Source organism: Rhinolophus sinicus, linkage group LG01 (assembly GCF_036562045.2).
Source record: "Rhinolophus sinicus isolate RSC01 linkage group LG01, ASM3656204v1, whole genome shotgun sequence".
Lineage (NCBI taxonomy): Eukaryota > Metazoa > Chordata > Mammalia > Chiroptera > Rhinolophidae > Rhinolophus > Rhinolophus sinicus.
In genome coordinates this window covers 69,737,470-69,762,295 of record NC_133751.1, presented here as the reverse complement: position 1 = coordinate 69,762,295, position 24,826 = coordinate 69,737,470, and the positions used below count along the sequence as shown (strand labels likewise).

The 24,826-nt window shown below is 38.8% G+C and overlaps 1 protein-coding gene across 1 annotated transcript in view; it reads left to right on the top strand.

Moving 5' to 3' along the window:
- The first annotated feature begins 10,032 nt into the window (after positions 1–10,032).
- Positions 10,033–24,826, top strand: part of TMPRSS7 (transmembrane serine protease 7) — a 33,567-nt gene continuing 18,773 nt past the window's right edge. The window contains exons 1-8 of the mRNA XM_019715186.2: positions 10,033–11,806; positions 13,554–13,824; positions 17,041–17,171; positions 18,158–18,225; positions 19,337–19,530; positions 20,552–20,590; positions 21,579–21,807; positions 23,123–23,253. Coding sequence (XP_019570745.2) covers positions 11,759–11,806; positions 13,554–13,824; positions 17,041–17,171; positions 18,158–18,225; positions 19,337–19,530; positions 20,552–20,590; positions 21,579–21,807; positions 23,123–23,253 — 1,111 coding nt within the window. The 5' untranslated portion in view covers positions 10,033–11,758. The remainder of the gene's footprint in view (positions 11,807–13,553; positions 13,825–17,040; positions 17,172–18,157; positions 18,226–19,336; positions 19,531–20,551; positions 20,591–21,578; positions 21,808–23,122; positions 23,254–24,826) is intronic.

Below are 24,826 nucleotides of genomic sequence, written 5' to 3'. Positions count from 1 at the left end.
CCTTTGGCGCTAGGAGCACGGACGACTGGCCCCGTGGCTAGTCTTACTTATTTTATATATTAGGATTCAGCAGAAGATTTAAAAGGCTTTTAATACTAAAAACAAACAGGAAAAAAATTATGCTAAAGCAAATTAGTCCGTGAATCACCTAAAGAACCTAATGTATCCTCCAAGACTCCTAATGACCCTCTGACAACCGCTGGTTGAAATGCCCAGGTGCTGGCAAGTCTACCACTGTTCTTATTACCTGCTCCTCACTCTGGTTGGGCTCCCACATTGCCCTGGATTTGGCAGGCTACTTCCTCCCAGCTCTATGCTGATTTTGCTGTTTTTCTGCCTCTTACTGTTTTTGGTATAGCAATGGTGAGCCTGAGCAATGTAGGAAACAGAACAGACATAGCCTGAAAGCTTTCTCCCAAATCTATTCTGCTGGTGGTTCCCCACTCCCAATCCTAAACAGAGACCTAACCACCTTCAGTCTCTCTCCAGGAATTTCCTCCCAGTTTTATTTCACTTTTTGGGATCCATCAGCCTCCCCTTTTTGCTTTTGTGGCAACTCTAAGATAAGGTTTGAGGAAGGCATTCATTTACCATGTTCATATGACTTCTTTCTAGGAATGAACAGTTCACCAGTGATTGTCAGAGGGTCACAAGGACTCTTAGAGGATGTGTTAGCTTCTTTAGGTGACAATTCTCAAGGCTCCTGTAGATCTTAAGATTTGCTAACGACTAGTGACATCTGTAGGCATGCTATTTGTAGAGTTGCACCAGGCTGCAGTGTGAATATAAGTCCCATTTCTTATTCTCTGATATGTCAAAGGAAGAAAAATGACTTAAGAAAATGTCTGATTCCAGGCCGACTAGTGCAGAGTTCTCTACTTTTCTTATCATTCCTCCCATCAATAACTGATCGAAGCTGGGTCTTATGTCAGTAAACACAAAGCTCACTTTTGATAAGGGTTTGTTTTTCATTTCTAGGCATGCTGCCATTTTAGTTATTAATTACACAAAGCTTTAATGACATAGGTGGCAGTACTGTTGTTGATAGGAAATGTAATTGCCATGGCCTCAAATTAGCAAAACTGCTAAATTCTCCAGTCATTGAAATTGAAATAATCCTGTTGACTATGAATCTTTCACTGTTATGATACCAATAAAGCACAAAGATAAAATTTTAAATTATGGTAGCATTATTGGCGGAAAAGAGCTCATCATTCTTGCAAGTTGTTTTGTATGCCTAGTTCTTTTGGACATTTTGAAGGCTAAATTTCCCCCATTTAAATAGGCCATGGTCAGTTTCTTGGATGATGTAGATTCAAGACCATTTTTCATGTAGCCTTGGTAATGCCCTCACATTGTGCAGATAATGAATAAGCTTAAGGCCACTATATCCCTGAGTAAGATAAGATTCTCTGCTCCCAAGCATTGTTTATGAACCTTTTCAAATGGTAGGTGCCAGTCCTTGATAGTTGCTTTACCCACTTCAGCTCCATAAAATAATCCAATGGTTTGATTGGATCCTGAGTACAGTCAAGTCCATTTTTTTTTTTTTAAGAGCAAGCTTTTTTCTCTTAAATTATAGACCTATTTAGCACGCTATGTATTCTTTTTAATTACAAGCAGTGGTGCTTGAGGGAGGATAAACTGCATGATTATGCAAACCCTGTGTCTCAGGGACACCACTGTGCCATTAAAACTACTGGCTAAGTGGCCAACTGAGCAGTAGTATTCTCTGGTGCTTAGTTTTTCTCCATGCGATATTAACATGCTGTAAATTGTAGAAATGGGAATTTCACATCAAAAGAGTCCTTTGCGATCCTGTGCATCCAACAAACAATAGAAAGTTAATTGAATATTTTCTAACATTAATGCTTTCTGCAATACATAAGTAAGTCAAAATTTCCTTGTAGTGCATGGAGTTGTGATATAATCCATAATATATGAGTCTCTGAAGCAATGCTCCTTGGAAGCATACAGTGATTCTAGGTGTTAGTTTGTACCTTTTTATTATCTTGTTACCGCTTTATTAATAACACAGATCTTAATGATTAGCATGATTAATTAATTTATTGACTATCTCTCTAGCTTCAAGGTGTTTGTGCATTGGGCCAGCATGATAGTTTTTCCTTTTTGTATTTCAAAATAGATTTATCCCCCTTGATAAATCTTTGTAAACAATTCAAGGAACATGAAAGACCCTTTTTAATCCCATCATCCAGCATTACCACTGCTCATAATTTAGTACATATGATTGTGGAATATTAAAATGTATATATATAATCAGCATAACATTTTTAGAAAGTTTACAGCTCTATTATCCCTTGGCAGTAAACTAGCTTCTCTCTGCTACAACCTGTGCACCAATGAAGCTTCATAGAAAGGAGGAGGGCAGATGTCTTTTCACAGGAAGAGGTGACTCATGGGGATGTCCCAACAAGATAGGAAGAGGAAGATGGTCCCTTCTACATGGAAAGCTCTTCTACATGGAAAAGACTGAATAATTTTTCATTGAAAATCCATTGAATGGGTGTATCACATTTCATTTAATTAATCCTTTATTGTTGAATTTTAGAACGCTTCTAAATTTCACCATTAAAATTAATGCTATAAAACACCCTTATAGATATATCTTTATAATAGTTTCCTTAAGGCAATTTGCTAGAGGCTAAATATCTATTTTTGATTAATATTCTCAAATTGTCCTCCACACTACCAGTTTACAGTCTCACCTGCAAAGTTTGCATGGCCATTTCTCTACGTTCTTATCAGCATTATCATTTTAAAAATATATGTGTGAATATTTTTGAAAGATGCCATCTGCATAATAGGATGTTGGTAGAACTTGATGTTCTTTCTGGGCAGCTGCAAAGGAATTTTATGATTGCTGTGTCCTTGCCCCAAATCTCAGCATTTTTCATCTCTGCCAAAGAGCACATTAAATCCATGAACTGTTCATGCTTGCCAATGCTCTAAGAAGCAGAGGGTTGGTGGACAGAAGGGTCAACTGGTTAAAAACAAAACAAAAAAGAACTGCAAAATATGAGACCAAAACAAATTATCATTTCCGGAATTCAACTTGACTGTCATAGACAAGAGAACTAAAGCAAAATGTGGTTAATTGATTTGCTACTCAGCTAAATCCATGATCTGATGTGGCTATGAGCCTATTACATATTCTCAAAATAAATATGTTAACTTTTATGGCCCTGAGCTAAAAATGTAAAGCTATTTTAAAGGGCAAGGATAAATCTCACTATGGTTCAATATTCATTTGAGATGAATATTACCCTACTGACCTTTATTTTAATGAAACACACTGAATAACCTCCTATTGGATAAAGTTAAAGATTCATTCTGATTCTACATTCTTGAATCAACAATCCTTTGAAAGAACAATGCATCAGTCTTAAGATGGGATGAGCTTAGCTCATATAGATTGCAAAACAAGAAACTGCCTTAGAAGAAATCTTGCTTCAGAATAACTGAAAAGAAAAATAATAATGAAATGAGGAATTTTCACTCAAATGGTATTTATTAGGCAGCTACTAAGTATCAGGCACTCTATGTAATTCTTCCCCTTTAATGTTTATAACAATCCCACAAGGTAAGTATTTACACAGTTTTCCAGATTAAGAGGTCAAAAGATTGCCCAAGCTTTCACAGTTAGTAAGAGGGAACTGGAATTTGAACTCTGAACATTATGATTTAAAAGTTTTATGAATTCCATTATACAACACTGAATTCTCCATCCTAGACACAGTGTTAGGCTCTAGGGGACACACAGGAGAAGATGTGGTCCCTACATTTGACTAGCACTTAATCTTTCCCCAGTAGGAACTCACAGGGAAGAACTGTGTCTCACAGGAAAGCACAGATGTATATAATTTTCTGGACCCAGCTCAAAAGATGTGTTTAATTCATTCCTGAATTCAGAACACCTTGTGTACACAAGTAGCCAATATTTAAGGTAGTTTGCTTTACATATGATTCTTGATCAGAATGATTTCTGAAATGTTGTGTCAATGTTGTAAATCTTTCTTTTTGTTTGGGATCTTTTAATTAGGTCCAGGATTAGCGTAAGGTGGGTGAGGCACTCTCCTTGGGTACAAAATTTAGTTTTGAGAAGCAAAGCAGTCTGTAATACTCCCCTTTGTGGTAAAAAGAATAAGGATGGATAAACTAGGTCTTTAGCAATGTTGTATTCATTAATTCATAGTAATTCGTAGATGTCGTCATTTATTACTACATTAGCCAAGATTTACTGAGCACTTGCTACATATCGGGCACCACGCTACCTTCAGGGTTTTCTAAGGAACAGACTCCCTCAGTGGATGTGGGTTTATCATAACAAGAATCATAAATCAGAGTTCTCTACCTGCGCAGTTCTGCCCTGCAGCTCAGGATTACTGTGGAGAACAATGACCCTCACCTCTTGATACCAGCCCAGGGGACAGATTCCATCCTTCACTGGTTTGCTAAGACACTAAGGCGTTTTATCAGTGAGGCTGAAGAACCTGAATCTTGAGAAAGGGAATCTGGGAGCTGTGGGTAATTGCTAGTTGGAGGTATCAAGGACTTTTGGTGACATTCAACTTGTGAAAGAAGTGTGGAAATACCATTGGAGATAAAACTCTTTCCGGTCCATCAGAGCAAATTGATGCACTGAATGATCACTTAGCAGAGACATCCACTCATATGTTCTTTATGCTTGACAAGAAAGTGAGAGGATGGCAGCAGACACCCTCAATAAGTCAGATGCACTTAGCCTGTTGTAGGAAGGCAATAGAATTCCACTGGACGCCCCTGCATCCTGATACTAGGCCCATGAATATTCCCAACCATAGTTTAGAATTCTCCAATGAGCTCTACAACAATGTGACAGCCGGGAAACCTCCTGGCAAATAAGCACCTGTCTCAGCTACCCTGAGATTTTAAGAGATTTTAATCAGAGATGCTGGTGGAAATGAATAAAAAATAATTTAGTAGCTAACACTATAGAAATAACACAGTCATTGTCTGTGTTAGCTGGAACAAAACCTGAACTTACAGTTCATTTGTAACTAAAAAACAAAACAAAACAAACAAAAAAACCCTGCTTCAGCCCTATATAACTTCCTCAGTTAGGGGAGGCAATGTTGAAGAGGCAAACCCCTCTTAGCAGAAAGGGTCTAATTAATTCTGAAATACTTTTCTGGGGGCTGAGGGGTTTGGGAAAGGTAAGATTTTTGTTTTACCACATCACTAAAGATTTTATCTGGATTTTAGCTGTGCTGCAAAGCATCTAACCTTTGACAGAAATGACCAGAACATACTGAGGCATTTCTCATTTGCCATTTTTAAATTACATCGAGGCCACTGAGGCCTTGAATTGGGAATGAGTTAGGATAATGAGCAAATAGTTAAATGGTATTTATGTCAGATTCCAGAATATGCATATAGCCTGCGGGAAGTTGGTATGACAGGGTGCTAAACTCCAGAGACGCTCAGACTATGGAACCACGTAACAGAGTGAAATTGGTGGAGAAGATAACTGCAGACAGAGCAGGGCAGGACTGGACTCTGCTAAGAAGTGAGATGTTCTCCGGGCCAATTTAAGCCATGGTATACACATTACAAATGCCTTAATTGCTCCTGTCCCTTTGTTTTTTTCTCCTTTTGTTTTTATTTCTCCTTTTTCTCCATGCCTCCCTGTGCCAAGGTCATTTGATTCATCTGTTTTATTTCATTCTATCATAATTGTCCTCATTTCCCATTATTCTGTCATTTCCCTAATCCTCTCCTTTCAATCTGATTACTATGATTTTTAAAGTTGGAGTAAAAAAAGCGTTCCTTTGTAATCTAGTGACCTTTGCATAATTTCCAAAGTCAATACTTTTTAGTACAGCAGATTCATTCCTTCATCAAACATTGAGCTGATTCGGCTCCTACAGCGAGCCAGATGCTTCACAAGCTCAATATGTTGATGGCTTTCTGTGAGCGTGTTGTTTATGAGCTTGGGCCAATCTGGGCCCTCTAGAGGTTTTCTGGTGAGGTGTTGTGGGGACAGAGTCCCAGAGAGCAGTTTCCAGGCTCTCGGCCTCATGTGGAAAGGTGCTGGCTCGGGTAGTAGGTGGCCCTCAGCTGTGACTAGTTGGCCATCAGCTGTTACCAGTTAGCCATTAGCCACTGATATAACTTCCGTGGCTGAGCTAGCAAGTGTGGATTGCAGTGAGCAAGTGAGATTGGTTGGCAGAGAAGCAGACAGAATGTTGCAGATCATGTGGCTCCTGCTTCCTGTGTCTCCAACCCAGCCGCCAGCGAGACTATAGTGGTATGACTCCCCTGTCTATGGCTCCGTGGGTGTTCCTTTTTGGCCTCACTACATCCTGCGTTTTGGTGCAGGGAGTGGGACCAGAGACCCCGCATAACAGATGTGTTATAGAATGACCTCTGAACTAGTTTACCCAAGTTCCCCTCAGCTTAACTACACCTTTATGCTGAATTGTGCAGTCTTTTTACCTGGCACTTACAAAGGGAAAAGAAGTCTTTTTAATGTGTCCACTGAATCAGAAAGAAAAGAGGCATAAGCTGTCATCCCCTTGTTCTCCCATTTACGGTCTAATGCAGGACAATCTCTTCTGACCATTCGACTCTTGGTACTGATTGACATGCTGACCATGATGGTTTATTAAACGGCTGCTCCTGGACCATGACTCAGTCATACTCACCATCCTTCCCCCTCCTCACCATGGAGGGAAAGGGAGTCAGAAGAGTATGGTGGGGTTTCAGGATAACATCCAGATGTTAATAATATGATTAGAATGCTACCTGCAGCTGCCCCAGACTATGACCAGGCTCTAGTATTTTTGCAGTGCTGTGTGTTAGAAGCAAGTTTACTCTGTTGAAAGAGACAATCCTCTAATAGTCTTTCCTACTCCTGCAGTTCTTTCAGGCTGTTATTGGCTTAATTATGTCCCCCCAAAAGATATGTTGAAGTCCTAACTCCCAGCTACCTCAGAATATAACCTTGGCTGGAAGTAGGGTCATTGCAGTTGTAGTTCTTTTAGATGAGGTCATAGCAGAGTAGAGTGGGCCCTTAATCCAATATGGCTGGTATCCTTATACGAAAAGACACACAGAGACAAATGAGTGGAGACTCCCATGTGACAACAGAGGCAGACACTGAAGTTCTGTGGCTAAAAGCCAAGGACCACCAAGGAGTGCCAGCTACCACCAGAAGCTAGGAAGGGGCAAGGAAAGATTCTTCTCTATGTATTTTAGACATGGCTTGCTGACACCTTAATTTTGAACTTCTAGCCTCCAGAACTGTGAGACAATAAATGTCTATTATTTTAAACCCATTTGTGGTACTTTATCATGGAAACCCCAGGAAATGGATGCACTGTGTATGAAAAAAATGTCCTGACTGCTCTCTAACTTGGCCATTTCTCTGGTTATGTTTTTAGGGAGCAACTTGAAGGACGAGGTAATATCTTGGTCAATGGGCAGACTTACTTATGGCATGCTATAAAAATGGTGAATTACCCAGGCTCCATGTTACTCAGCTATATGTAAACCCCTGCATTTATCTGAACCACATTGCGTCACTCTTGTGGGATTAATGGGAAGAAGATACCCAATGCAAACATGAATATTCATGCCATTTGTTAAGCCATGAATCTCATTGTCTTCTGCCACCATCCATGAAATAGTAACAGGCTAACTTATTAGCTTGTAAATAAGGTGAAAACAATCCCAGATGTAACTAATTCCTGAAGGGGCTGTCACCCCCAGGCCTTGAAGCCTATTACATCAAAAAGGCTAATACAGGGACCTTGCCTTCAAGGACCTTGAAGATAGACTATACATATGACAAAGCTAAATAACCAAGACAACATGAGAGATTCCACAAAGTAGTATTAATTATTATAACATTATGAAATTCTCATATACTGGTATGGACAATAAAGCTTTTGAGTCAGGGAATAAAAGAGAATGCTGCAGGCTGAGGAGGAAAAACTCCCAGGAGAACTACAAGTACGGTGTTGAAAATGATTAGGGTTTGAATAACGTAATGTGGGCTGGGGGCTTCAGATTCAGAGGAGTTGGCTGTTAATATCAGCCTCCTCTATGATTCTGTGCCATTTGTTGACATCTCTTTGATAACGTTTATTACCTAATATTGTCATTGGCATGCCTTCCCTCTCTATTGAAAGCTTTTTAAGGGCAATGATATATTTTATTCATTTAAAAAATATTTGGCATCTGTCACATAGTAGGCATACAATAACTGTTAAGTAAACAGATGGGTGGATGAGTAAATGGATGAACAAAGATTGAAAATGCATAACTCGAAAGAGCAGATTTAGTAGAGGTGACAGGAGGGCACAGGAAGGTAGCTTGGTGTCACACTGAGGTAGACCTTGCATGTCAGGCTAGGGGGACTGAACAAAAGGAGGCTGGGCTGCAATTGTCAAAGATGGAGGTGACCTTACAGTTATTTTAAGAAGGTTTGGTTAGTAGTGATATGCACGTGGAAAGGGTGAGCCTAGAGGAGGAAAACCGGTGAAGGGAATATTAAAATAGATCTAGGGGTTCTCTAAGATGCCCCCTATCATTTCATTTTTTAAAAAAGATCGATGTGCTGTGACACAAAGGATCAGCATCACGCTCCCTGTGAGTCAGCAAGGAAAGGGAAGCCAGGATCACTGTCGTGTCATTTTATTACAGGACACTGAGAGTGAGAGTGTTAAATGGCTGGCTCACTTCCCAGGCTCCTGTGCAACCTTGTGATTCCTCAGGATTCACCCCCCCCACCCCCTGCAGAGAGCTCAGTGATGAGTGGTGATCAGATGGCAACTTTGCACGTGATCATTTAGCAGAATAGAGAGAAGTGGGTCTAAGTAGCAGAAGTGAACATTATCAGTTATGGGAGAGATGGCCTCTCCTCTGGTTAGACAAGGATGGAATTGTCACATCCTGCTAAGCGTCTTTTCTGCCATGGGCTCAGATTAGATGGACGTCTTGGCCTCCAGGCTTTCAGATGCGCTGGGCTCACCTTTGGGTCAGAAGGTTGAAATATTTAGAAACTTTTCGCTTGTGGAATTGATTTATTGGGTAAGTTCTGTGCTCCTGGCAGTCACTGCTGAATTCAATAGAGAGAGGGATTTCTCTTTCGATCCAGGTCAATGCACACTCTCTGCTCGGCTGGCAGGCAGGTAGATACCTGCCTGGCTTCCCTTAGCACAGGACCTTTGTTCCTAGAAAAGGAATAAAAGGCTCTCCACTATCTTTCAAGCTATTTATGATGGGAAGGACCAACCTACATCTGGTCACTGGGATTGTCTTTGGTCATATGTTCTGGGATTGAAGGGGCTCTGTACCAGAATGTTCATGCAAGTGAAAGCAGCAAGGAGATGTACGCATGCTCATTCACCAAGACTTTATCTTGTACCCCTGCTTTTTCTGTTATTGCCTCTCAAAACCATGGCTTATGTAGAGTATTTGACCCCTGGAGGTGATAATCTCCACCCCCGCCCTGCCCCACAACATTTTATCAAGAAAAATTTGAAAAATATAGTTGAAAGAATTCTATAGTGTAAACACATGCTCACACTAGATTCCACCATTAACATTTGTTATGCTTTGTCATACGTCTGTCCTCCTAGACTACATCATTTTTAACAACTCATATTTTTATACAGTGAAAACATTTTCAGTAATAATCATGAAATAAAACAACTAATAATGGCTAGAAAAACACAGTGAAAAAACTTATTCAACTTTGTATGTATAATTATGTTAGTAAAAATAAAATTAACAAAGTAAATATTGCATACAAAATATTAGATATAAAACATTACATCTTGCAGTTCCCGTTCTGTATACTTCTTAAGTTCTACATGACATTCATTACTTATTAAAAGATGAGTAATAAAAATGTGCTCCTTTGAAGCTTATATATATATATATATATATATATATATATATATATATATATATATATAATTAAAACTCAGTTGTAATGGCAGCAATTGTTTAAAACCTATACTAGTCAAAGATTCTTTTTGGAGAAGAGTATTTTATCACTGACATTATTTAGAATTGCTGGCAAGTGCTGATAATAAAAAAGCAGCCTTTAGTTGGGTTTACAATTGTTTTTAAATTTTTTACATAAAGTACAGCCTCCTATGATTTCCTGCCCCTTCCCAATCTTGATGGTTTCAAAGAAAAACAAAGCTGGACACAGTGTAAGGCTGTAAAGAGAGATTTTAGTCAGTACTATTGCAATAAGGCATAGACTTCATAATAGAACTTAGCTCAATGCCAAATATAGTAAAGACAGTTGCTGATTTATAGCCAATGAGTAGAGTGATGGGGGTAATTGGTAGAAAATTAGTAAGAGGAGACATCACGGGGAGGAAGGTTCTTCCTAAAGGCAGGCCAAAGATTTGTACATCAAGGGTGGGGTATGAGGAACTTGATCAGATACCCAGATGGAGATTCTCACAAAACTGACAGCAGGATTCTTGCTATCGCTGGGCTAGACAGGGGGAGCTCCGAGTCCAAGGATGAGGCCTCATCAAACCGAGGGCTCAGAGAAGCCTTGGAAGCTTGACTTTCAAGAAGAGAATCTTTGTCAGGGGCCACTGCCTAGGACATATATTTAAATTACATTGGTGAAATAAGTAGTTCTAGAAACAAGGGAAATAATACAGAAAGGATGGTCAGTTAAAGAGGACTTCATTTTTAAATATCCCAATCTTATAATTATAAAGCCCAAAGCATCGTTAGTCATTTCATCAGTGTTATTAATAAATAATAAAGCCAGGAAGTAAATGTGCACAACATGACATAACTTGTCATTCTGTCTTTACTCCCTAACCTTTCACCACTTTCAACAGGCAGTTTCTCACTTTCTTTTGTATGACCTGGCTTTGAATGACAACAAAGTTTGTGTTCAGCACAGCAGTGTTTCCCCCTTTCAAAGCTGATTGATCAGCTTTCCATTGACACCAAGTGTTCACAAGGGAGAAAGTCCCCGTCACAAGGATGAGACGTGTAGGACCAATCCTAGCCTTTCTCCTTCTCATGTCTGCTAAGAAAAACTCTGACACTCCCCCTCATGATTACCTTCCTCTTCCCACCCTGAACCTAAGTCAGGTTGACATGGGGAAGAATGGGAGAGATGGGAACGGGATTTTTATGAGAAAGGGCCTGGGTTTACTGAGGATTTCAAGAGGAGGGGGAGAAAAAAGAAAAAAAAAAAATAACCCTTTTACCAGTAGATAGGGATTTTCCGAGAGGGTAGCTGGAAAATGGAGAGCTAAATTGGAGAGTGAAGTTTCTGGAGCAAGAGAAATGAGGGTGTGGGGATTTCTAGGAAGCAGAGCTGAGGGTTATAAGTTAGATCTCTTAATATTCTTTAGTAGAGACTGGCAAACATTTTAAAGACTTGTAAATATTTTTGGGTGGTTGGACAGTGTTCATGTGAGGCAACCTTGTCTGGAGACTCAGGTCCGAGGGGTCTGACGGATATTAGAGTTACATTAAGAAACCATTAGTTTGGGTGCAAAGTTAACTGCTAGGTCCCTTTAACATTCACTATATAGCAATGAGGCAGCTTCAGTTTCTGAACTGGACCCAGTGGAGGTAAATTGATTCCTTTCCTCTGAAAGCTAGCTTGAATGCGGCAACCAATTCTTCTCAAGCGAGAATGTAAGGGGGTGGAAACTGGCTTTGAGACACCTCTGGATGTGCACAGGCAGAACACCTAAAAATGGACAAAGAAAACAATGACGTTTCATCCAAACCTGCTGATGGGAAGGTAAGTACAGTGTGGGAAGCTGTCTCTGTTACTTGAATGCTACTTGTTGTTGACTCTGTTAGTAAAATGAGACTGTGTTACTTTATAAAAATAAGAGCAACAATAATAGAATATTTTATCTTCCTATGGTACTTACTTAATGGATTTTACAAATGTGGGCTTGTTTTGAAGTGCTGTACTTGGCAATTGATTTGCAGCTGTTTTTCTAAAACTCCAGGGAAATTGTACTGATCTCTACAGAAATTCCATTTTAAAATTTAATCAGTGCTAACTGAGACTGCCTATACTGTGTTCCTGCACTTAAAGACCCAACCTTGGCCTTGTCAGTTATACATGTGCTAGTATTCCTGTGTGTTTTTCCCGTTTTATTTATTTGGGGGACTATTTGAAAGTAGCTTGACCCCATAGTCGACTCATCCTACAATGGAATGTTTTTCTCTTTAGAAACATCATCCTCACTCCTGCAGGACATCACATTAAATGAGGTCTGGTCTAGTTCAATTTCACCTGGTGGGATATAAGCTACATTTCACTCCAGGGGTTGACAAGGGTGTTTGGCAAAAAAGAATGAGGGAGCCATAAATAATTCAGAATGTACTTGGCCACGTATTATCCCATTAATTGGTAGGATTAAAGACAGAAAGGCATGTACTTTGAAGGGAAGAGTGAGAGAGAGTAAGAGAGAATGACCGAACTCTTAGTAGAGCTCAAAAGAGAGATTATTTCTTTGGAATTGGTATTCTAGATTGCTGCCTTTAAAAGAATGTGTGGTTAAAAGTCATTTCATCACTGGAGTTTAGTTACTCTGACATGTATAAATCTCTCCTTCAAAGAAGCTAAACTCTCGAATACATTATTCAAGAATTCACAGGATCAAATGGCAGAGGGTAGAGTAGGAAAAAACAGAGAAGGGGAAACAGTTAAATAATATATTTTTTTCCTCTTGCATATAACACTTTGCACATCAATATGCTAAAACCAATAATTTTCTAATGTAAGCCCTCTATTTCCGTCTTTCTTTTTAAATCATTCTTTCATTTGTGATTGAGAAACTGAGTCACTGATCACTTCAGTGGCTGGCTTACAAGCACACACACGAGGCAATGGTGAAACAAGCACTTCGATCCCTATCCGACAGCCCTACACAAACCACAAAATCATCCTTCACTCTTTTTCACCATCACTTGGTCATGAAGCCATAATTGGGAAACCAACTCATTTCTCTGAGGAACTAACATATGGTATTATTTTCAATCCTATCTCAGCCCAGAAGAAATTGATTGTGGGAGAAAAAAAATATATAATATATAACACAAACATTTGAAAAACACGTTCATCTGCACAGCTGTGTCCACATGAATTGACCCACATGGAATCCTAACCTCCTGATCTCCAGGTCTGCTAGTCTACACTCTATGAAATTCAGGCCTATCTTCTACTGCATCTGTTCAGCAGAAGTAGGGAGTTGAGGAGAGGACCTGGGAACCATTTCACTACAGTTCTTATAATGTCTGTTTTTTCTGATCTTAATTGTGTAATTCAATGCAAGTCCATTTGGTACGCTTATATAAATCATTTGTTCAACATATTTAGGATTCTTTTTTTTTTTAATTTTTTAAAATTTTATTTATTTTATTTTTTATATTTAGGATTCTTACCACCAAGATTCTCTTTACTGAGTGGTTCCAATTAAACTTTAGACTACTTCTGATTGATAATATGTCTTTCTGCTTTTTTTTTTTTTAAGATATCCAATATCTCAGTTCAGGTGGTCAGTACCCCGGGGAAGTTGCCAGGGAGACCAGTGAGACCAGTGAGACCAATGAGACCAATGAGACCAATGAGACCAGTGAGACCAGGGAGACGACCACCTCCAAAACCCATCAACAAAGCCAAACCCAAGAAGGAACTCAAGAAGAAAGCTCCCTTTTGGAATGTCCAAAATAAAATCATTCTCTTCACAGTATTTTTATTCATCCTAGCAGTCATAGCCTGGACACTTCTGTGGCTCTACATCAGTGAGTTAAAATCTGTATTCCTTTGGGGGTAGAGCTTATCCTGTAAGTGCAGCAGGAGAAATGCAGGCCCAATCTGCCCCTGGGGTTTCTGAAAGAATTTTCCTGTTTCTCAGACTAATAACCATTTCTAAAACTGTTGAGGTTTTTAAGGAGAAAGAAACCAGAATTGTCTTTCCCATTTATTCTTTTCCCACCACCGCTTTCTTTCCATAGGAAAGCAAGAGGAGCAAAGATGGGGAACAGGATGAGAAAAACTGAGGAGAATGCTCAGGAGCAAATTTTGACTAGTTCAGAAATGTAATCCATTTTTAGGTTTAAAAAAAATGAATAGAATGTTAAGCTATTTCATTTCCTCATTCCACCCACTGCTTGTTTCTAGGCAACCTTATATTCCAGCTCCCTGGGCTTCATTTTATTCATGTACCTTTTTCTCCTCTGTTTTTATGTTTTTGTCGATCTGATTGATCCTTTTGAAACAGGAGTCATAACGAAATTCTTCCTTAGAGAGTACGAACCCATGCAGCTCAGCAACTATAGCATTTGCTAACTTATGCTAGACTTCCCACTATATACACCTTAATATATTTGATACAAGATATGTGTTCTCACCAAGATATTAAAATTTGGTAGGAAAGCAAGATTTATAGGCAAAGAATGAATACATATTGTCTTGAACAGTTCAGGTCATAGACAAATCCATCATGTATAATTTGTGTGGCACAATATAAGACATCAGGCATACCAAAATGCCTCTCATCTTCAAAAAGCTCACAGATGCGTTTTTAAATTTCAAAAAATCTCACAGTTCAGTGCTGGAGAGAGAGAGTAAGGTGATTTTTGTTTGTTTCTTTGTTTGTTTAAGTAATTACTTGGCAATCACAAAAGGGAGACACCCAACCTGCCCAGAAATGGAGTCCAGAGTAAGGCTTCATCAACTGGTTCCTGAAAATTCATTTGACACTTGGAATGCCATCTGGGCCTTTGACAGCCCTAGGGACAGAGTGGTAGACAAGAAAGAATCTTTGTCCTTATAGACTAATGAGGAAAGTCAAGTCAATGGGCAATTAAGACAACACAAAAGAAACATGACTGCAACTCAGAGCAAACCAATTAAATTCCCATCAGTTCTCTGCCAGCCCTTAATAGATACCTTTGCATTGCCATAGCATTTTTGTATAAAGTTTTGGAAAATTGTGTAGAAGTAGTTTTTTGGCTGTGTGAAAATCAGAGGAGGGCCTTTCAGAAAGACAGACCACTATAATGGAAACTGGTATGAACAAGCAAGAATTGTTCAACAAACAACCCAGGTTAGTTTCAACGCGTGAAATTTGGGCGTGGAGGGTGACCCTGAGAAATGAAGTGGACAGGATCATCAGGGAGATGATGCAGGGTCTTGTATGTTGGGATGAGCTAGAGAGTTAGGTAAATGTAATCTGGGTCAAGGCCAAGTGATCTCCCTTGCATTGTTGTTATCTTGACTCATAAGTATTTACTGATACCCGAAGGAGGTATGAGCTTCTAGATAGAAGTCATAGCTCTCATTCAAATTTTAAAGAGTCTAAAAGGGGATAAAAAGAAAAAAGTCCAAGAAGCATTTCCTTGGTAAAATCAGAAATAAAACAAACTTTGTTCTATATGAGAGGCCTAGTGAGACAGGGTGATCCATCCAAAGTCACACAACGTGAAAGGATAAATCTAGGACAGAAGCTCAGGCCTCCTGCCCCTTCCTTTTTGCCCCTCCCCCACTCCCACCTCCCTGCACTGCCTGAAGCTGATGTGACCCTGGCTGAGTCATATAAGGGAGGTGGCTTCTTATCACTCACACAGGTTGCACCTTCTTTTCTTTTAAATTAAATTTATTAGGGTAATATTGGTTAATAACATTATATAAGTTTCAGGTGTACAATTTTAAAATACATCAACTGTACATTGCATTGTGTGCTCACCACCCAAAGTCTAGTCTCCTTCTGTCACCATGTATTTGACCGCCTTTATCTTCTTCATCCTGCCCCCATCCTCCTTCCCTTCTGGTAACCACATTACTGTTGTTTGTGTCAATGAGTTCACTTGTTTTTTTGTTTGTTTGTTGCTTTTTGTTTTGTATACCGTAAATGAGTAAAATCATTTGATTTTGTCCCTTTCCATTTGACTTATTTCACTTAGCATGATACTCATGCACTGTCTTTTTAATTCAGTCATCACTTATTTAGCATTTCCGTGTGCTGGGCATTGTGCTAAGAGAGAATAGAACTATTATCTCCCTTTCTTCTTCTATCCCCCCCTTCTTCTCTCCCTTCCTTCCCAAAAACATTTATTGAACTTCAAAATGAGCTCAGGCACTCGTACACTATGTTAGGGGCTGAGAAGTTACTGTTCCTCTAGAAGGACAGACAGGCAGACAGAACTTACGATGCAGTGGGGCACGTGCCACAGGAAAGAAATGTACCACAGCCATGGGAGTCTGGGGGATGGTGCCGCAAAGCAGCATGACGTTGGTAACCAAAAGAAAAGGCAGAAAGAAGAGCCCCCATCTCCTCAAGCTATTCTCAGGTGCCCGAAGGCAATTCAGACACAGCACTCTCTTTGCTTGTCTTGTCAGAAGTTTCTGTGCAGGCCTGACACCCCATCTTATGGTCCTCACTGGGCAGAGTATTTGAGCAGGAGTGACCTGACACCAGTCTGAGAACCACGCTTTGTGGATCATCAGGGTACATTCTCCCTGCACTGCACAGAGCTCAGGACTGGCCCAGCACCCTGGGCATCAGCCATACAAGTCAGAGAGAGGATGAGCTCAGTGAAGGTCCGCTGAGGGAAGCTTTCCTCTTCTCCCAGTAAGCTCACTTCACCTCAGAGCTTGATGGTCTACATTTTTTACCTCCCTACCTTCCATAGACTCAAGATCCATAAAAATTGTGTATGCTTTCTTTGGCCCCTTAGTGTTAGGACACGTATAAAGTCAAAGAGATATCTTCTATCTTTTAATCTTGTTCTTAAGTACTTGTCAGAATCTTATAGAATATTTTAAGGGATATGGTGTTTACTACTGATAGAAGAGATGTTAACTACATTTAGAGCTTCACAAGCTGTGAACCAGTAAAATACATAGTTGCGTAAAATAAAATCATTTTTGGGAGCCTGATACTGACATAGATCAGATAATACCTCGTTACTACACATGTGGGAAAACCCCCTACCTGCCTTTTCTCTGTCTTACAGGTAAGACAGAAAGCAGAGATGCTTTTTACTTTGTTGGGATGTTTCGCATCACCAACATTGAATTTCTTCCTGAATACCAACAGAAGGATTCCAGGGAATTTCTGTCAGTGGCACAGACTGTGCAGCAAGTGGTGAGGTGATGGGGGAGAGGGTGAGAGTCTGGGCAGGGTGGGGTCAGAGGGTGAGGGGACGGTGTTTAACAGTCACAAGTATCTTACTGTGCAATATATATCAGTTATTTGTCACATCCCAGAGGTAGGCATTTTGATCACCATTTTACAGATTTTTTTTGAAAAAGAGGGGGAAAAAACCACAATGGGGCCAGCAGGTGTAGGTAAAATGTTCCGTATTACATAGTGAATTTAAACTCCACAGCTCCTAATGTTTTCTACTATACTGTATATGCAATATTATGTCTAAGTTTGTTTGTTTGTTTTATTCTTGGGCAATTAGGTAGGTGATTTTGCTATTGTGTAGTGAGGGAAATACAGGAAGAGAAAAAGATTTGACAGATGAGTCAGTTTGATTCAGAAATGCTAAGTAAGAGTAAAGAAAGTAAATTGATGGAAATACCTCTGTTTTGAGAGCAAATTATGGAGTTTTAAAAGGGCTAGTTGTTTCCCTAGGGACTGTAGTTCAGAAAAGGGATAGTAGACCTGGCGGTGGGCACCACCCGCCCCCTAGTGGCTCATACAGGAATGTATCCTTAAGAGTCTAAATTTTCAATGCTATTTATTGATAGAAAAGAGCTTGGGTCAAATACTTTGAAAGTATGCTTAAAGGATTTTGATTTATTAATTGTGGAGAAAATTAACTTTGGAATAGGCAGAATACAGAAGTTAAGCTTGTTTAGGGTGTATAAACACAGGAATAACTGAATGAAGGTAACTATTCTTCACAGAAAGCAGAATGAAAATAAAGCAACCCAAGACTACTAGAGGAAGTAAAAATATATTTGAATTCAAGTAATAATGTCTGGGATTGGAGACAGAGGCCTTTAGTTTGAGCTTTGTTTTTCTCCTTGCTAGCTAATCAGAGCTTGGACCTAAAGCATGCTAGGTACTATGAGAGGAAGCCAATTTTGAAAGATTTCAGAAACCTTTTAGTTCTTTTTCAGGTAAACTTGGTTTACACAACATCTGCCTTCTCCAAATTTTACAAGCAGTCGGTCGTTGCAGACGTCAGGTAATCTGTGTTCCTTGTTTTTGGGTTTCTACATTCACTGCTATAAATTCCTCTCAGAGCCACAGAAAGGCTGAGATACCACCGTTCTTAAGTAACTTCTTGGGAGTGGTTGAGACTTAATGCCCTTTTAGTGCAACAGTGACCCAATTCTTTGCTATGCTGTCATGCTGAGTTTTTCTCTTCATCTATGAAAGCCCTCGCTTCCCCCATAGCTGGGATCCTGGACCCTGTATGAAAGTCACTGGACAAAATAGCCATAAATATGGTGACTATATTGGATGGAGGCAAAAATAAAACATAGATCAGCATTTCTCAGACTATGCTCAGTAAAAAACTGGTCACTAGAGACCTTCTGAGACAAAAAGGATCCCATGGTCAAATAACTTTTAGGAAAAATTGTGTGCTGGGTACTGGAAACCACCCTCCTTCACCCGCAATATATCTGCAGAGATTCACAATCCACTTTGGCATATTAAAATCACTGAGAAGTCTTGAAATAAAAGAATTTGTTTACCTTCAGTCATCTTTTATTTTCTAAGTCATTCACTGTAGAGCATTATTGTATATTTTTTTCATAAAACGTGACAATATTTATGCAGTTAGGAGCTTCTGCTCCAGGAGTTTCCGGTCACTGGAAACCAAACCAGGGTCGATTCCTGGAATTCCTACTAACTAGCTGTGTGATTCTGAGTTGTTGTTTGCCCTAATTTCCTCATCTGTAAATCTAGAATAATAGTAGGAACTTCCTCATAAGATTAAATGGGATAAAGCAGATTTAGCACTGTGAGGTGCTAAACAGTGAAGTATCAAAAATTATAACTTGTTATGATAGCAGTGAATATTGATTGATATCCATAGAAATACTATATTCTCTGTGGAGACGCAACTATACACTAACAGTTACAGATTTGAACTCAACACAAGAATACATGTACCATGACACTCTCGCTTCCCAATCCAGGAGTCAATGACTTCCTAAAGAAGAAAGTTATGTTTCATTGAAGGATGTGCTCACTGGCCTTACCTTGAATTTATCAGTTAGGTCACTGGTTTCCTATGAAAGTCTACTTCCTACGAGGTGTCCTTGAATATCTTTATCTTTTCACTATAGCAGTAACAACAAAGGTGGCCTCCTTGTTCACTTTTGGATTGTGTTTGTCATGCCACATGCCAAGACCCATATCTTCTGTGAGGATTGTGTGGCTGCCATCTTGAAGGACTCCATCCAGACGAGCATCATAAACCGGACCTCTGTGGGAAGCTTGCAGGGTCTGGCTGTGGACATGGACTCTGTGGTACTAAATGGTGATTGTTGGTGATTAATTCCCCTTTAAGCATTCCTTCCTACAGCCCTCCTGACACTGTCATTCTCATAGTCACTCTTGTAATGGAGTATTCTCTTTCACAATCTCAGTGGAACAGGATTAGTTGAAGACATTGGAGCTATGTTGATAAAGGAAGTGGTTAAATTTTACACACTGGACAATAGAATTGGGGCCAAAATATATATGACATTGAAATTATTAAAGAGTACCCCCCCTATATTTAATTTGGCTTATTCAAACTAAGGCACCAAGGAATAAAGTCCTGAAGAAGGAAAATTTTGCTGAGGTTTATCTTGTCTCTTCTGTCATCTGGACAGAACTGAACCTATGTTATGTAGTGTTGCCAAGTGCTTCAAAACAACCTGCCCGATAGCCCTGTCAAAGTGCAAATTCCATCAATTTGTCTCAACAGGAAAATGGTTTAATTATTGTGTAACCCAAAATTTATGCAGCTTTCTCTTTTAATTTAAATTATATTTATGATTTAAATTATGATTTAAATTATATGTATATATGATATAAATTATATATATACATAGTATATATATATATGTATGTATATGCTAGGCTTATGTTATTAGGTGGCTTATAAGTATTCGTTGAATGAATGAAAATTCTGTACCACATACACTATTTCAGATATAGGACTAATTAATATGACTAATTATTATCATATTTGCTTGACTTCTTTTTACTTTTAAAAATATTTACAACTTGTTATTATGGGTGATTTCAAGCATACAAAAGGAAAGAGAATAGTATAACGAATTCCCACATACCCTTTACTCAGCTTCAACAACTATCAATTCATGTCTGTCCCTTTTGATATCTAAATACCTAAACAACCTCCCCTACTCTCACTGGATTATTTTAAAGCAAATCTCAGATATGTCCGATTGCTCTTAAAGGACTGAAAATATTTTTACTAGACAAAATTCTAACAAAATGAAAATGAAATACTGGGACTGACAATCTCTTTTCTGTGTGTTTTTTTAATGCAGCTGGGCTTCGGTCAGATTACTCTTCAACCATAGGATCTGGTAAATTATGCCATGTGGTTTCTTCCCTCCTCCCCCCAGTTCCTCCAAATCAGTATCCTTTTTGGCTATAGGTTTCCTTTTCAAATGATGGTATTTGTTAGTGCTCTCTCAGTTGCAAGTGACAGAAATATACTCAAACTGGCTCAAGCACAAAAGAAACTTGATTGACTCATATAACTGGAACATACTTGGGGTGATCTGGCTTCAGGCTTTGTTAGGTCCAGGTCCTAAGATAAACTATCATTAAGACTGTGTCTCTGCTTTCCTCTGTTGAGACTTCAAGTGTATTCTTCCAATGTGGTAGCACAAATGGCCACCAGCAAATCCAAGCTTATAATTTATCAGTTTAGCAACTACCGTGTTTCCCTGAAAAGAAGACGTAGCTGGACCATCAGGTCTAGTGCGCTTTTGGAGCAAAAATGTATATAAGGCCCGGTATTTTATATTATATTATATTATATTATATTATATTATATTATATTATATTATATTATATTATATTATACCCACTCTTATATTAAATTAAGAGCTGCTCTTATTTTGGAGCAAAAATTAGCATGTCTTATATTAATTTTTGCTCCATTAGAGCTGATGGTCTGACTAGGTCTTATTTTCAGGGAAATACGGCATAGTAGAAAAAACCTGACATGTTTCCTAATAGTTCCTGCAGAAATTCTGGGGCTGAGTCTCATATTCTTGGATTAGCTGACATGCTGACTCCTGAACTAGTTTCTTTGACTCTGGCCAATCTGAGTCATGTGCCTACCCCATACCTAGGGGTGAGTTTAACCCCAATCCAACCATATAGGCAGGGTAGGGATAGTTTCTCAAAGTAAAATCTAGTGCTGTTATCAGGAGAGAAGGGAATGGGCTCGAGGCTGGCAAAGACAGCAGATGTCCTCCACGTGACCTCTTTTGCTCTTTACTCTTCTATAAAGATTACTAGAAAAGTAGTTCCTAAAACAAAATAAAAATGTTGTCTCCACAGAGAAAGGCTGCTCTCAGTACTTGTATGCAGATCATCTGTCTCTCCGCTACCCTCTGGAGATTTCTGCAACCTCAGGGAGGCTGATGTGCCACTTCAAGCTGGTGGCCATCGTGGGCTATGTGATACGTCTGTCAATAGAGTCCGTCCAGATTGAAGCCGACAACTGTGTCACCGACTCCCTGACCATTTACGACTCCCTCTTGCCAATCCGGAGCACCATCTTGTATAGGTATTATGCAAGCACTCTGGTTGGCGAGTGAAAATATTGTTTACAACATCTCCTTTTTTGTAGATCTGAGTTCCCCTTGGATTTTTTAAAATCCATTTTTGTGTATACTCATGAAGTCAATGACCCATTCCCTACTTACGTAGTACCCTCTGTATAAGCCTAGCAGACAACAATGTTTGCTTTGCCCCCGTAGCATATAAGAGTCAAAAATCAATACAGCAGGAACTTTAGCCAATAGTTCTGAAACATAACAGATGTTTTCTTTAATTTTATATTGCAATCACAATGAAGTATACTGTTTCAGTAAAGTATGAGAATAAATATTCTATGATGATTGCATAAAATTATTAAAATGATTATTTTTTCCTTATTGTAAAGATAACACCATATTTATTCATTGTGAAAATGAGGTCAATCCCCCAAAAATATCAATTATTTCACAATCCCATTACCCAGAACAAATGTCTTATATTTTTGCATAAATTATTTCACACATATATGTTATTACACACACATATACTTATATATACCCTAATATTTTTTCACTTTACTTCATGAATGCTCAATATTTTTTTAGCCTAATCATGATGGTTTATTAAAAATTTATTATTTGTTATTCACTGTGCTAAAAAGGTACATGAATTATCCCATTATTTTAATAGTATTTATGTATGTATGTAACAGTGTTTTCTGTTTGTTTGTATCTATGTATATTTTGAGGATGAATGTGCATGTTAAAAATCCATACAGTATATAAAAATATGTAGTGAAAAGTAAGATTATCGCTGGCTCCCATTTCTCAGTCATTACTGTTGGTTTGTTTTTATCCTTCCAGACATATTAGTTATTATCTCATTTAATCCTCACCACAGTACTAGGAGGAGTATACTATTATTATTACTACCATTTCATAGTAAGGAAACTGGCAGTTGTGAAGATTTTATTACTTCATTGCCCAGAGTTTTTCAGCCAGTTAAATGATGGAACTGAGCTTTGAACCCACTTTTTCTTAGTGCAGAGCCCATGGTCTTAGCTATTAAATACCCTGCCTTTCTACCTTGTTTGCTCTCAAGGAGGATCCAGTGATGGCTATTCAGGAGAATTCTTCAGTAGTTACTGAACAAATATTTGTGTATCTTTATCAACTCCCCTCCCTCTGTCATGCCCTGTGGCCACTAGTGGATGAAAATCTGGCTGGCAGAACCTGATTCACAAGAACTGTGTGGATGGCCCCAGGAAATGTGTGCATTAGTGATGGATAGATGCCCACTCCTCAATAACATATTATTCATGTACTCTTGTTATCTGGTTTCAGAATTTGTGAACCCACAAGAACATTAATGTCATTTGTTTCTACAAATAATCTCATGTTGGTGATATTTAAGTCTCCTCAAATACAGAGGCTATCAGGAATCCGGGCATATTTCGAGGTCATTCCAGAACAAAGTAAGTCTTTTCCAACTGAAAAAAGTCCCCGTTAGAAATATTTATTATGACACTCCTTTCTGATCTGTCTTGAGGCTGTGCTATAACACTAGTTGTGTAAGTCAGGGACTCTGACTCAGGGTCCAGTCAGAAGAGAGATCATATTAGTTATTCTCACAGAACGAATTTAATGTAAAGAGCTATTACTCAGTATAAGGTGTTAATTAACTAGGTAACTGGAAAGGCAAAAAGAAAATGTAAGGTACAATAGGTCTAACATATGAAGGAATGATTAGAGTTTAGAGCTTGGAGAAGTGTCTGTTGGAAAGAAACTGAGACCTCTGAGGAGGGTTTATTGCTCAGCTGGTGCTGGTGTCTCTGAGTTGAAAGGCAGGTGTTCAAGAACCTGGGACCCAGACCTTTGAGGAGTGGGTGCCAGACAGTTGGTATCTTTAAAGGAGATGCAATAAAATGGAAGCTGGAAAAACTGCTAACAGGATTCAACTCAGTTACAGGAAGGAAATGTCTCTGCAGGATGAAGAAGCTTTGCTGGGTGACACTCCCAGGAATTCTTCCTCCTCCAACTTTCTAGTTTACCTTTAGCACCCCCGTTTGGCACAGCCTATCAGGAAGCCAGGCGGTAAAGGAAGGAAGTAGTTTGCAGAGTCCCAACCCCAGCCCTGTAGGACAAAGCAGGCTTGGTTTGGAGCTGTGAGACAATAGCTCAGTAACAGCATACTAAACTATCTTTCATGACTTCTCATTTATAGTAATGCATGTGAATGACACCCTAGAAAGTGCCTATGAAGCAAAATGTCAAGGATTTAATGGTTTTTTCTAGGTAATCATGAGCAATATGTCATTCTCCCGCTCATTCTTCTCTTTTTGACTTGGGTTGATGAAGTAAAACAAAACAAAAAGCGCCTTCACTGAAACTCTAGACTCTTTGCAGTATTTTTTGCAACTGCTCAGATCTTGTAAGTCGTGTCTTGGTAACTTCTTTATAAGCATTAGTAAAGCCAAAGGGTTCAGAATGGGAGATGCGGATGAGGAGGGCTGAGGTTTTGGCTTAAGTAGATGATGATAGCTATAGTTTCATCTATATTTTAGGGCAGTGGCTTATTTTGATGGTTTTCCACTTCAAATTATTACAGAACCAAATGTAAAATGGATTTATTGAACAAAATTGAACTAGATATTTAAGATATTGTTGGGTTGAAAATTATCTCTAACTCCAAAGGTTAAAAATGTGATTATCTCAGAAAGATTGTAGTGGACTTCGTCTATTCAGGTGAGTGTTTATTATATGCCAAGAATTATTCTAGGTGTTAGGGAAATAGCATTAAACAAAAAAGACATAAATCAATACTTTCAGGAAACTCACATTCTAGCAGAAGGATGACCATATCAGTAAGAATAGACATTTAGATTGTCTTATTTAAACAGAACAACATATTATGTAAACTGAGTATATTTCTTCAACAACAAATATACACTCACTTGAGCAAAATAAGCCCAGAAGCTTTAAAAATATATTTAAACTATGTTTTTAAAGGAAAAAAAGCATCCTATTGATCTGTAGCCAAAATGTATA